Source organism: Ovis canadensis, chromosome 5, assembly GCF_042477335.2.
Source record: "Ovis canadensis isolate MfBH-ARS-UI-01 breed Bighorn chromosome 5, ARS-UI_OviCan_v2, whole genome shotgun sequence".
NCBI classification, from domain to species: Eukaryota; Metazoa; Chordata; class Mammalia; order Artiodactyla; family Bovidae; genus Ovis; species Ovis canadensis.
Genome location: NC_091249.1, coordinates 37243702 through 37258040, shown reverse-complemented (window position 1 = coordinate 37258040; position 14339 = coordinate 37243702). Strand labels below are relative to the sequence as shown.

Sequence of the window (14339 nt, the reverse complement as noted above, 5' to 3'; positions counted from 1 at the left end):
ACGGGTGTACATGAGTTCCCAATCCTGAACCCCCCTCCCACCTCCCACCCCATATCATCTCTCTGGATCATCCCCGTGCACCAGCCCCAAGCATCTTGTATCCTGTATTGAACACAGACTGGCGATTCATTTCTTACATGATAGTATACATGTTTCAGTGCCATTCTCCCAAATCATCCCACCCTCTCCCTCCCACAGAGTCCAAAAGTCCATTCTATACATCTGTGTCTCTTTCGCTGTCTTGCATACAGGGTTATCATTACTATCTTTCTAAATTCCATATATATGTGTTAGTATACTGTATTGGTGTTTTTCTTTCTGGCTTACTTCACTCTGTATAATAGGCTCCAGTTTCATCCACCTCATATTTTCAAAATAAGTTTTAAAGAAACAGACCAATTAAAATCATAATAGAATTTTGGTGAGATTTCTGGAAACATTGATAAAATTAATATAATGATATATAATTTGGTGTTATTAGTATTTTTATTTTGGTTAATCTTTATTAAATCGTCAGTATGGGCTATGCATTGTGCTTAGTTTCATTCAACCTCTGCTAAGTCTATTAGTTATATATGATTTTCATTCACATTTTGAGATGGGAAAACTGAGGATTGCAGAATTGGTATGATTTTTTCACAATCCCTTATAAATCATGTTGCCACTGGTACAGAAAATTGTTTAGAACTAGTATGATCATCTTGCTCAACCCTTGTCATTATACAATCACTTATCTAAATTTTTAAATCTTTACTTATTACTTCCAACATGGTTTTGTTCATTTAATTTTTACCTCTAATATCTTTGCTGTGATCATGATAGATCTAGTTTTCCAGGAATAAGGAGAAATTGTTGTGACTCAGCTGGTAAAGGATCCGCCTGCAGTGCAGGAGACCTGGCTTCCATCCCTGGGTTGGGAAGATCCCCTGGAGAAGGGAAAGGCTACCCACTCCAGAATTCTGGCCTGGAGGATCCATCATCTGAATAGTCCATGGGGTCGCAAAGAGTTGAACATGACTGAGCGACTTTGAAAAAAAAAAGAGGAGAAATTATAATAATCTCTCCATCAAATTCTGGCAACTATTCCTCAGTGACCACCAAAAAAAAAAAAAAATTCTTTGGCTGCTTTTGTTTAAAATTAATGATAAAATAAATATAAAAAAGAAAATGAACACATTCCTTTCTCTTCTGTCATTGCTGTCTTTCTCATGATGGAAACTTAGGAAAAACAAAAGAAAAAGCAATGTAAATGAAAGTGCTAAAAGTGAGTCACAAGCTTTGTTTCTAATTATAAGGAGAGAGAGTACCCTGAAACACTGACATTTCAAATAAAAATGGCTGGATTTGCTAAAATGTCTGCTTTATTCTCGTCAAAGACATTTATATCTTACCTACCATTGATATATTTACCTCCATTTATATCTTACCTACAAAATATGAACCTATTTTTTGTTCTTCTCTATTATTGTTTTTCCTAGAGCATGTTAGTTTTTCTTCCCTGCCTGTACAACCCCCACTCCACCATTCACCCTGTCTCTGTCACAAGCACTGAATTCTCAGGGCTATAATACGAATACCCGTGTCCTATTTTTATGACAAGACTGGGTGACCTGACATGAGAGCTGGGAGAACTGGACCAGTGAATTATTACTGTGACATTAAGCATGTGCCAACTAATTTTTGGTCTTTTTCAATTCCACACGTTTGGGGCTTTAGCTGACCTGATTTAATCGCAATTCCAGTGACCCGATAGGCCAGTGAATGATTTTCCATTGTGCCCTGATTTGTTCACCTAAGACATAACTTTTGGAATAGTGGTGTAAGGCTGGAGAGTGTACCAGCAGGACCGCAGCGCCCGGACTTGCGGCGGGAGAGTGGAGCACGTGGAGCCCCTGTAGCCGAACCTGCAGTTCTGGGATCAGCAGTCGAGAGCGCAAGTGTCCCGGGTAAACGCAGCATTCCTGGATTGGGGGAGGGCACTGCTTTCTTCAAGTGTGAAATAAAGAGGTTCTACTGATAAACCATGTCAGGGACCCAAGACACTGCTTCAAACCCAGTCCACTTTGGAAGACAGAAAAGTCTCTCAAATTATTTTGTATAAGAACGCCCGTTGAAGAAGAAAATAAGACCAACCCTCCTAAGAGCAAGTAGTTAAACACTACACAGGTTGTTTTCTTGAGAATAAATCAAATAAAAAACTGTGTTGACCCAAGCAGGGAGACATGTTAGGAAAAGTACGTCACCGTGTAAAAGATCCGTGAGAGGGACCAGTAGCTGAGAGGACTTCAGAAACAGAGGGTATGAGGGCAGCGTGAATGTCAGTACAAGCTGAGTATGATGAGAAAGGAAACCCTGCTGAGCATGTGTACAGACAGGGAGCATCCAAGATCAGCTTGTTTAGCTCCATCATTCCTAGTGTGAGCCTAGGAAATGTGCGAGAAAGTCATTTCAGTTTTATGCTTTGACTTTGGTATGGGTTCAGTGGCCCAATTCCTCAGCAAATGATTTTTAAAAATGTGTGTGAAAACCTTAGAAGCATCTCCTTGGAATTTCTTGGCTACATCCCTCAATGGGAGTGTATTTTGCCCCCAGCTTCTGTCCTTTACCCTTCTATATCATTTTCATAGCAAACAGACTTTTGTTTCTCCTATATTTTGGAAATTAAATGGATCAAAGATTAGAAAAAAATACACATTTTTAAGTAAGCATATGGATTTCCTACTGTTACTAATCATTTAATCTGTCCACATTTTCAAAAGTAGATTTAATAGAAAGGATTATCCCTTATTAATACAGTGCCTTTTGATTTTTTTTAATGAGTAGTTAATATAAAATAAGATAAAATTGATTATTTGTACTATCTTTTCTAGGCTAGGTTCTGAAGCAAGGGATTGTAATGGTCCCAGAAAACAATACAGAATATGTGAGAATCCACCTTGTCCTGCAGGTTTGCCTGGATTCAGAGACTGGCAATGTCAGGCCTATAGTGTTAGAACTTCGTACCCAAAGCACGTACTTCAGTGGCACGCTGTCATGGATGAAGGTATGACCAACCAGATCGCCACCGTCTTAATTAAGCAGAAGTCTAGGTTTGCAAAGCGCTTTATAATAATGGTAAATGTTGTTTTGTAGTTTATATTATAGGTATTTCAAAACTATGTTTTTTCTGCCTTTATGACATGCCTCGGATGGTAAAGAATCTGCCTGCAACATGGGAGGCCCACATTCAATCCCTGGGTCAGGAAGATCCCCTGGAGGAGGGCATGGCAACCCACTCCAGTATTCTAGCCCAGAGAGTCCCATGGACAGAGGAGCCTGGTGGGTTAGAGTCCATGGGATCACAAAGAGTCGGACTTGACTGAGTGACTAACACTTTCACTTTCGTGACATATAATAACCGCAAGCACTAACTAAAAATATATTTTTTAAAGATGGAGGTATTATTATACACGAACAATTTTAAAAGGGTGACAGTACAAAATGCTGGTTAGGATGAAGAGAAACGATCTCTCATGCGTTGCTGGTAAGGTAAAATGGTGCAGCTGCTCTGAAAATTAGCTTGGCTGTGTCTCAAATAACAAAGCATGCATGTTAGAAAACGCAGTCATGGTTATTTATTTCGGAGAAATAAAAATTTACAACCACAAGAAAATGCTGTACATGAGTGCACATAGCAGTTTTATTTTCAATAGCCAGAAACTTGAAGCAATCAAAAAGTTTCTGAGTAGCTGCAGGATTAGCAAATGAAGGGTTATCCGTGCCGTAGGATGTTACACAGCAGTGCAAGGAACACACTGTTAACATATGCAGTGACCTGGTGGATGTTAGAACGTTATGCAGAGTAGACAGGCCAATCTTAAAATGCCACATGCTATATGATTCCTTTCTTATAACATACTTGAAATCACAATAGTATAGAGATGAAGAACAGATCAGCTGTTGGCAGGGTTGGGGGTGGTGGTGTGAGAGGGATCGAGGTTCCTGTAAAGGGGTAGCACAAGGTAGAACTCAGGCTCAGTTGCTCAGTCGTGTCCAACTCTTTGTGATCCTATGGACTACTGTGTAGCCCACCAGGCTTCTCTGTCCATGGGTTTTCCCAGGCAAGAATGCTGGAGTGAGTTCCTGTTTCCTTCTCCAGGGGCTCTTCCCAACTCAGGGATCCCACCTGAGTCACTAGCATCTCCTGCATTAGCAGATAGATTCTTTACCATTGAGCCACCTGGGAAGCCCCCAACTAGAGATCTTTATATAAAATGCAGATTGGTTCATCTTGCTTTCCCACCTTAAGCATTTCAGAGGCTTCCCATAACTCTTCAGGTAAAGACCAAATTGCACAACATGACATACTCAGCAGGACCTTCCTCTGTCTGATTCCTTCTCTTGTCTCCTGCCGCATCTAAGACCTCACTCTCTTTCTCTTTGCACTCCAAATACTGCCCTTGTTCCACTGCTTCAAACATATCCTGCTTTCTTCCCCAACACATAGCCTCTAAATGTACCATTTCTTCAGTTGAGCGAAAATAATAACACAGTCTTCTAGTCTCACCATCCTTTTAATACAAGTTAATTCTGTACTCCTGAGGTGCTGCAATTCATGGGGTCGCAAAGAGTCGGACACGACTGAGCGACTGAACTGAACTGAGCTGAATTCTGTGTTCACAGATGCTTTGACCACAAACTCCCTTTCCTTTACGTTCTCTTTTACTATGCCTTTGAAATATCAGTAAAGTCACGTTATCCCTATCTTTAAAATACATACAGAATCTAATGATTGCCCAGTATCTCCAGACCTGACCCGCTGATATAAGCCACTGTGTTTTACCTGTGTGTTTATAGTAGTTGTCTAACTGGTCTTTATGTTTATGTCCCCATATCTCCTTCAGTCTCAATCATAGCCAGAAGGATACATTTAAAATATCAGTCATGTCACATTATTCTTGCATTCTTAAGGCAACAGAATGAGTTTTCCCAACTCACTAAAGGTTCAAAGTCCTTCTAATAGCCTATGAGGGCCTTCCTCCCTGGCTTCCTGTTACACTCTCGCTTCATCTATACTGACCATCACACCCCTTCCACCCACACTGGCTCCCCTGCTCTCCCTAGAATCAGTCCAGGGCCTTTCTGTCTTAGTGTCTTGGAAAGTATTACTTTTGCTGGCGACTCCTTCTGGTCTTTTCTTAAATACTGACTCAGTACCTTTCAATAACCTGCCTTTTTCTTTTTTTCTCATAAGTTTTAGTGATCTGTTATTATATTTTTATTTTATTAGTTTCAGTTCAGTTCAGTCACTCAGTCGTGTCCAACTCTTTGCGACCCCATGAATCGCAGCACGCCAGGCCTCCCTGTCTGTCACCAACTCCCGGAGTTCACTCAGACTCATGTCCATTGAGTCAGTGATGCCATCCAGCCATCTCATCCTCTGTCGTCCCCATCTCCTCCTGCCCCCAGTCCCTCCCAGCATCAGAGTCTTTTCCAATGTTTTGCTCCTCCAATAACGATTGTAAGAACAAGACTTGTATTTTATGCATTTCTCTGTCTTTAGCTCTGTAAACAGTGCCTGAACAGAGTAGACAATAAATATTAAGTGAAAAAATAGTGTCTCTTATGGGAAGTGACCTATCCTGATCCCTCTTCTCCCTGAATGTTCCTCTTGGAATGATCTTACTTATTCACTAGGTTTTATTTATATCCAAATGCTAAAGGAACACAGGCATTTATCTCCAACCAGTTCTGTCTGTCCTGAGCTCCTTAGCTGTTTAACTCTATGTTGCCTGAACTTCTTATTTAGCATTCCGTTCATCTCTAACTTAACATGATTCATGTTGAACATATCCCTTCCTCCATTCCTGTCTCTCACTCCCACCATCTGCTCCTCTTACTATTCTCTTTCATGGAGAATAACATCATGATTTGCCTCATTACCAAGCTAAGCCAAAATCTTTCTGCTTCAATCTCCATCTGCCTGTAATCAATAAGCAAACCCTATTTGTCCAAACTTCTCTTTGTTTGCCAGCATCTTTGTTCATGATTGCACCATCTCTGACCTGGATTCTTCAGCTTTCTTACTGTTTTTCTGACCCTCCTCCAGCTCCTACTCCTCATTTCAGCCCAGCTGGCCTTTTTGAAGGTCGGAACTGTTGGTCAGTGTGCCAGTGAGTACCCTTCCATGAGACCCGTTGCTGTCAGGACCAGTCTCAAACTTCGTTGCCTGGTTCAAAGGCTGTTCTTGTGGCCTGTCCACTTTAACTTCTCTGGCCTCACTTCCATCTCCAGCACAGCCAGGCTGAATTTCATTTCATCCCTCGTATACATCATGTTTTCTTATTTCTGGACCTGTAAACATGCAAGTTTCTTGGCATGATGTCCTTGCTTTCTCAAGCTTTAACTTCTTTCCCGTTGTATTTACCTTGAAAACATCTACTGATTTTTTGGACTCAGTCTACGTCAAGTACTCCAGGAAAAAAGAATACCTTTGGTCTTCAGTGTTGGATATGTATATACCCCTGCCAGGTACTCCAGCAGACCATGTTGTCGCAGATTTAAATGTCTTTATTCCCACTGTTGTTTCTGCCTAGTGTACTGTCTGGCAGTTATTAAGCTTCTGATGAATATTTGCTGCATAATATTTAAATATCTTGGGTTGACCAAAAAGTTCATTCTTTTTCCTGAACAAACTTTTTGGCCAGCCCAACAGTATGTTTCTTTGTAAAACTAAAATCAGTGTAATTCATGAAAATCATCATCTGATCTTGGGTTAATCCTATCTCTGCCTCTAAGTAACTATGTGATTTGATAATATTTAATTCATTTGAAACCTGTTTACTCATGTAAAATAAGAATTAAGAAACCGTTTCCCTCCAGATTAAAAAAAAAAAAAAAGGTAGGGACCGGGAGGGAATTCCCTGGTGGTCCAGTAGTTAGGAATCTGAACTTCCACTGCATGGGACATGAATTCAGTCCCTGGTTGGGGAGCTAAGATTCCCACAAGCCAAGTGGTGCAGCCAATAAAAAAATTAAAAAATAAATCACAGTTGTATGGGGATCAATTTAAAATATCAAAGCTCTTATAAAGTATTGTTTATCATCAGAATGATCTATAACAGATACTTATATCATTAGCAGGATAACACTTTTGATAATTTTGCAAAATGTACTAATCAAACACATCAGTCAGTCTATGATGAATAAAATACATAATAGTACTTATGTATTAGAGCAGTATGGAACAAAATGAAATATATAGGTCTTATAAAAATACCCAAGTCTTTGGCACTTGAGAATGGAAGTGTCTATTTCTGTTAATACATGAATCTCTGGCTAGGAGAATTAAATGTAAGGTATCAATGCCATAGTGAACATTTATTTTTAGAGGAAAATAAAAAGATGCAGAGCTTTAGCATTCAGGTATTTTGCATGCTCTATGCTGAAATTTGGCTGATATCCATGTTTAATGCATATCTTGGAAAGGGTTGATCTCTTAAATCAAGACAGAGCCTGCCTGCCAAGTACTGGCATGTTACATGGATCACTATAATGTCACAATCTCAAGGGTACACTCCAGGAAGGAAGATTGGTATCAAATGTTTATATCATCTATAAAGCTAAAGTAAGTACAGTGAATTGACAGTATGTTGTAAAAGGAGAAATACAAAGATTTTTTATCTGATTTCATGCTTAGAATGTGAATAAAATTTTTTAGACTAATTCCTTTTGACATTATTCATATTTCTGGTTTGCTACTCTCTTCAATGAAGACTCCAGAAAGAGAATTATGTATATATATATATATATATATATATATATATATATATATATACACACATACATACATACATACCAGTATTAAAGTGTTGCAATTACAGCAGCTCTTAAGTCCAAAGATATGACATAGTAAGCAGTCATTGAATAAACATAACCTACTTTGAGGTGTGAGAGCACATTGAAATGCTTTATTGCAGCTTATAATGGCATCTTAAAGGAAAATTTCAAAACCATGCACATTAAAGGCCATGTTCCAACTCCCCAAAATTGTTCAGAGCAGTATTCAGAAGCCACATGTGAAAACTGTTTGAAATGTTCAGTTCTGAAGGCTCATTTAACTGTCTGTCTTCTCTTTGCCAAGTGATACCCTGTTCCATGCCTCTGGCTGTTATTTGGTATTTATAGAATCCCATCAGCATACGTGGAACTTTACTGAAGACATAAGTGAAGATCAGTGTCAGAGACTGTAAACTATTTTCCATTCTATTTATATGAGCTTAATAAACAGTAAAGGGCCTGACTGGTGTCAAGCCAATAGAGTAGTAATGTAGCCTGGAAATTGCTCTGAAGTTTCAGATTTGGATAATCTTACTACTGGTGTTACCAAATACTACAGCTCCTCTGCAGAATACTTAGAAATAGAAACAGCACTTTAAAAAATATTATGCCAGTCTTTGACTGAGCCTGAAAGTCAAGTTTTTTGACTCTAATCACCCTTCTTTATTGCTTAAGGAAGCTCTGAGGAAGATTGCTAGCCATTCAAGAATTCTTTACCTAGAAGAGTAAGTCTCACCCTAGTCATGATACATCCCAACATGCTTTCTGAGTAAACAATAAAGAGGGTTGACTTGCTAGCTAGCGCTTCAGCACTTGGACATTCTAGTGCATGTGCTCATGGGATTATATTGCATTTATAAACATCCTCACAATGGAAAATCTTATAAGAACTGTTCATCTTAGAAGCTCTTCTTTCTCCCTTTAGCAATTTTTCTCTTAGAAATGCCAAATACATAGGGAAAATTAGTGTATTGGAATTTAGAAGACATCAAGAAAAGCTTCATGAATAAAATAAATCTTAAATAAGAAATTGGATATGTTCTTATTATTAAAAGGGGTTCATGCCAAAAGATATAAGCAGAAATTGGGAGTGTGCAAAATATTTTTCACAAAGAATACTTGGTCTGTGTGTAGTAGAGGTTTAGTGCCAAAAATAATAAGTGATATACTTAAAAATAATTTGAAGATACAATTCTTAAGAAGGAGGTTAATATTCATTGGATACCTGTTTTTTTCCCCAGGCATCATCTCATTTACTACTCATAATAACCCTCTAGTATTATCTACTCTAGTAGTACATTACTTATTTAACATATATTTTTTACTCAAAACTCTTTCGAAAAATAAAGCTTGAGATAAAAATACTTATGGATCGACTTTTGTTCATTTCCTTTCATCCACTCTGTAGAAAAGCCATGTGCCTTGTTTTGTTCTCCTGTTGGAAAAGAACAGCCTATTCTTCTATCAGAAAAAGTGTTGGATGGAACGTCTTGTGGATATCAGGGATTAGATGTCTGTGCAAATGGCAGGTGTCAGGTAGGACTTTACAAAAGGGTGAGTGTCTGCACTTGAGGGAGGCTTGGGGGACCTTGGAGCAGCTGCACAGTATGGCGGAAAGCTCTGTACTAAGATTCAAAAGATTTTAATGTAGTCCTGCCTCAACTGTGATCTTCAGCAAGACTGATCAACTTTGAAGTCCATTCTTTAATCTGTATAGTGAAGGGTCTAGACTGGAAAATCTATAATGTCCATTTCTAGTTGAAAGAATCTGACATATTTATTCAATAAAGTACATATTACAGGCCTGAAATTATGACACTTTGGACATTTTATGTCAAAATATTCCAGACCAAAAACTCAAGCACCCCTGTTCTCCATGTTTGTGTCCAAGACTGAGCCATGTGGCAAAAACCTATAAAGTTAGTCTTATTATTCATTAATGATAAAATATTATCTACATTGTTATATCAGCTGATTTTTAAATGTATATTCAATTTTTATTGTACTTAAACGTGTCATTTGTCGTTTTGTTTTCTTTTTAAGAATAATCTCCATCTGTTATATGCATTTGTGTGCTCGTCTTTGTCATTAGAAAAGTAGTCATTCTGTTCAAATACATAGCATAGTGGAAAGATCAATGGCTAAAACTCTGAATTTTGCCAGTTATGGGTCTGCCACTATCACAGTTGCCTTCCCCTGGATGATAAATATGCAGGAAATTTAATGCCAAGTGTTTTCATGATCAATATGTATATAGAGGGGGAGGGAGCGCAGGGAGCAATTGGGCAGGCAGTCACAAGACCTCAGCTAGCTTCATTAGCTAGTTTCATGTAGTTGGGATGGCTCTTCAACGGTTGTCTCCATCCGGGGAGAGAAAACCAGACCTTTTTAACCCCTATTGTCTACTAATGTTTGGATACAAACTGTCCCAACGGATGAGGGAGCTATGACCTTGGGAAAGGCAGTTTTCTTTAGGCTAGGCATTTTCTTAAAAGGGATGAAGGTTAAGAGCCATAAACTGATACATTTCCCAGGCGTGGGAGGAGAATGCCCATCCTTTAGTAATGAGTGAGGTCTCTGAGTAGAGCAACACAGAATCGATGGCAGCCGCTAGGAAACTATATTCTTGGGAAAATCACTTAAAATATGTGTGCATCCATTAACTAATCTGTAAAATGAAATAGGCCAGTGATCATTGACTTTTTTGTGTAATATACTCCTTTGAGAATTTGATTAAAGTTTTGGTTTCTTCCTCTAAAAATGCATGCCTGACCGCACAAGCACACACACACACCAAAATTTGAAAACAATTACAAACTATGGATTGATCGGTCCGTGGTCCAGTAGAAGTATATAGAATTCTGGGTAAAAACTTGGAAACAGTCTGAAACTTAAATGGTTTACTAACTCTTAGATTCTTTGTTTTGCCAGCATGCTATAATATTTAAAGCATAGAATCATGCAGTATAATTGGATATAAGAAACAGTCTTATAATTACATGTTACTTTCCTTTATTCTTTAACAGAATATGGCAGTAGCCTGGAATATATTTTTCATTTGTTAAAAAATCGTTGCAATTATTTACCTATAAACACTTGGTTTTCAGAGCTCTAAGTTGTACAGTTAAACCTTTCATCTTTATTTCATCATTTTATGTAGACGTCAGATTAGTATGACTTAAATGAGTTTATTTTTCAAAGAAAATTATTTTCCCAACTATATGCCAAATACAATAGCTTACATTGCTATGCTTTTCACTTAACAGTATTGTGTAAGCCAGACCTTTTATAGAGTCCCTAACTAGACATTAAAATAGCAGCAACAACAACACAAAATTCTGTGTAAGTGTTATATGAGTCTGATGATTATGCTTAAAGTTCTGTGAAGTGGATTGTGACTTCTGAGAGCTTTGGAATACTTCACCATTCTGGCTGGAGTGTTTTGTTTTATCCTAAAATATACATTGAAGTTGAAAGTAAATTTCTAAACTTGGTGAGTAGACTAAGGAGAGCAATTGAAAAATAGACAGCTTTCTCCTGGTGACCCAGTTGGCCTCCCTGCCATTTATATCCTGGAAAAGCATAGAGAAAGCTGTCCTCTGTATTATTGTGGTATTCTCTTATCTTCAGCTACCAGTGGTACTTCAGGCACCTACCACCAGTTAAACATCGTTGTCTTTTCCAAGACATTCATCCTCACTTTTTGGAGTTATGTGGGCATATTTTGAAAAGTGTGGCTATTTGTGACTACTGATTCCAAAATGTGAATTTTTTTCATCCTTATTTTAAATATACATGGTTATTAAGCCATGACATAATGTCTATCCCTGCCTTTTAGTTTAGGTTTTAGAAACATATACTGTCCCAGTTACATGGGTTACAAAAAGCTAGCAGACAACTAGGTACTCATTTATTCAATCATTTAACTACTATTTATTGAGTGTATTGTATTTACCAAGAAAGAAGCTAGAGGCTACAGATAGAATAATAAAGGTGCTTTCTATCATTTCAAAGCCACTGTAAACTCTCGATTTTCTCCTCATTTGTACATGAGGGAGAGATTTTTAACCCCAGGAGTCTCTGGTCCTTTCATGGCCCTTGCTTAGTGAACTCCTCCCATGGCTTTGTTGTATTTTGAGAATTTCCTGTGGTGGCCACCTCTTTCATCCAGAATCATTCTCTCTATTTCTTCCCAGATAAGCTTTGATTCGCAGATCAGAGTTCTCCACTACTGCATTGCTTTGTCTACTTCTTGACACTGATATACCCCCCTTGACAAAAAGAAATGATACTTTTTTTATGCAGGTTTAATGTGATTTTTGGTTTCTCAGGATATTCATCCTGCAGCTGTGTTTTCTAATCTGCTTCTTCCCCCACCCAACACCAACCACAGAAAAAGACCCTAGTTTTGTTTCCTTTTTATCTGATATTTTAAATTTTATTTAAGTAATTGTAATTTGTTATAAATGGATATATTGTCAGTCATTTTTGCAGCCTCTTCTTGATCAGGGGTAATGGTATAATTCTACCATTTATTTCAGCTAGCACCAACATATTAACTTCTACCCTTTGAGTAAATATCAGCTTTTCTGAATATCAGTGGGAGACCCACATTATTCACTAGAAAAGAGTCTATATTTTAATCTAAGAAGATGCGTAGTTAACATAGTTAACATTAACATAGTTCTTCTGGGAACATATAAAATTAATTATCCCACTGTTAATATTTTCTTACATCAACCATAGGTTATAAGCAATTCTTGCTCACTTGTGTTAAGATTCCAAAGAAGGCGGGGAATAGAAATTTATTCAGGAACTGTGATGAGTGTAAACATTTATGTTTGGTTTGCACAAGTTAATATTTAATATTCAGCATTTATTCAGCAGCCTCTTTAGGAGTAAAGCCAACCATACGGTAAAACCCATCTGTTCTATGCTGAGTAGAATGAATTTGATCAATCATGTTACATTTAGTAGAAATGTGATTTCTTTTGGGATTTATGTAAATTGCATTTGTCTCAATAAGAGTTTCCCAAATTACTTTAGGATGTCATTTAAGTTTTAATATAGGAAAATATAGTTTGATCACTACCCTACTATTTGGTCACTTTACAAATGATATTATTTGATATGAGCTTGCTATATTAGTTTGCACCAGCGAATGTGGAGTTTTACTAGTTCGTCAAATAGATATGTCAAGATTGTAGACTAGGCTTGTCCTGAAGTAGTAGTTAAAGAAGAAGAAGCTCACTTTATGATGTACTGTTATTCTCTTGTTGCAGAAAGTTGGCTGTGATGGATTATTAGGGTCTCTTGCAAGGGAAGATCATTGTGGTGTGTGCAATGGCAATGGAAAATCATGCAAAATCATTAAAGGAGATTTTAATCACACCAGAGGAGCAGGTGATTACTTTTTTTCAAAATTACTAATCCAAACAGTCTTTGGGGACAGAAATTACATTGAACTTGACTTAGAAATCACATTTCTGATTGTTGAAAACTTTTGTAATGGGTACTGAATGATTTTTCATGATGACATATAATACATGTGATATGAGCCAGAAATGCTAACAAGCCCATTTCCCCATACTGAGAATATGAAATCATCTGTTGTGCATGTAATAAATTGGAGCAGCAAGGGAATAATCTAATTTGCATTTGGCTAATATTATCAGATTTCTACAGGCCTTATCCTCCAATGCACAGTATTGATGTCTAACAGAGAATAATGATTTCTAACAGTCTGAAGCAACTATTGAGAGTATTAGTCTTCAGGTTTTCAGCTTTCCATTTTTTAAATTATTTTCTTAATGTGTTTACTAAGTTCAAAAGAAATACATTTTTGAAAGCAGAGTCTGTAGCAGTGTATCATGTTGGAAACTATAACAGGAAATCAGAAGATGTGGGCTGACAGTCCAGATATATTAAGAGCAGGAACACATCCTCTCTTGTTTACTTTCCTCATCTATAAACACTCATAGGGGATATGAGGATGAACAGATGGTGTATGATCTATGTAGTGTGAATTTTAAAGTGATCCACAACAAAAAGTGATATTATCTGTACTGAGATATAATGACTCACAAGTAAACTTTATATACAGAAAATGCTTTAAACTCAAGCCTAAAAGTTTACTGGGAGGATACAAATATTTTATGTTTACGTTAGTGTCTTACCTGGACATCTGTTTATTCAACTATCTCAGTATTTATGATTGATTTTCATTGTCATTTATATGTTTATACTACATATATCGACTTTTTTCCTGTTTTAAATTTCTTGTTCAGATACTGAAAGATGTGCCCCCAAAATATATATTTTAATATGAAGAATAATCCATTTATATTTGAATAATCATGAAAACTGAGTTCATGCTACATGTTAAAAAAAAAAGCCCCTAAGAGAAAATTAGACACAGCTGTCAAATATATAACCTTTCTCTTGGCCCCAGCAGAATAAAAGATAAGTGAGCTTGAAGAACTTGAAGCCTAAAAATAATTAAGGTCCAGGGTAAATTGCAG

At 37.3% G+C, this 14339-nt stretch overlaps 1 protein-coding gene across 1 annotated transcript in view; it reads left to right on the top strand.

Moving 5' to 3' along the window:
• The window catches only part of ADAMTS19 (ADAM metallopeptidase with thrombospondin type 1 motif 19), a 262774-nt gene that overhangs the window by 172165 nt on the left and 76270 nt on the right, over window positions 1-14339 (top strand). Inside the window, exons 12-15 of the mRNA XM_069591632.1 lie at window positions 1816-1946; window positions 2871-3043; window positions 9227-9354; window positions 13101-13221. Of these exons, the coding sequence (XP_069447733.1) occupies window positions 1816-1946; window positions 2871-3043; window positions 9227-9354; window positions 13101-13221 (553 nt within the window). The remainder of the gene's footprint in view (window positions 1-1815; window positions 1947-2870; window positions 3044-9226; window positions 9355-13100; window positions 13222-14339) is intronic.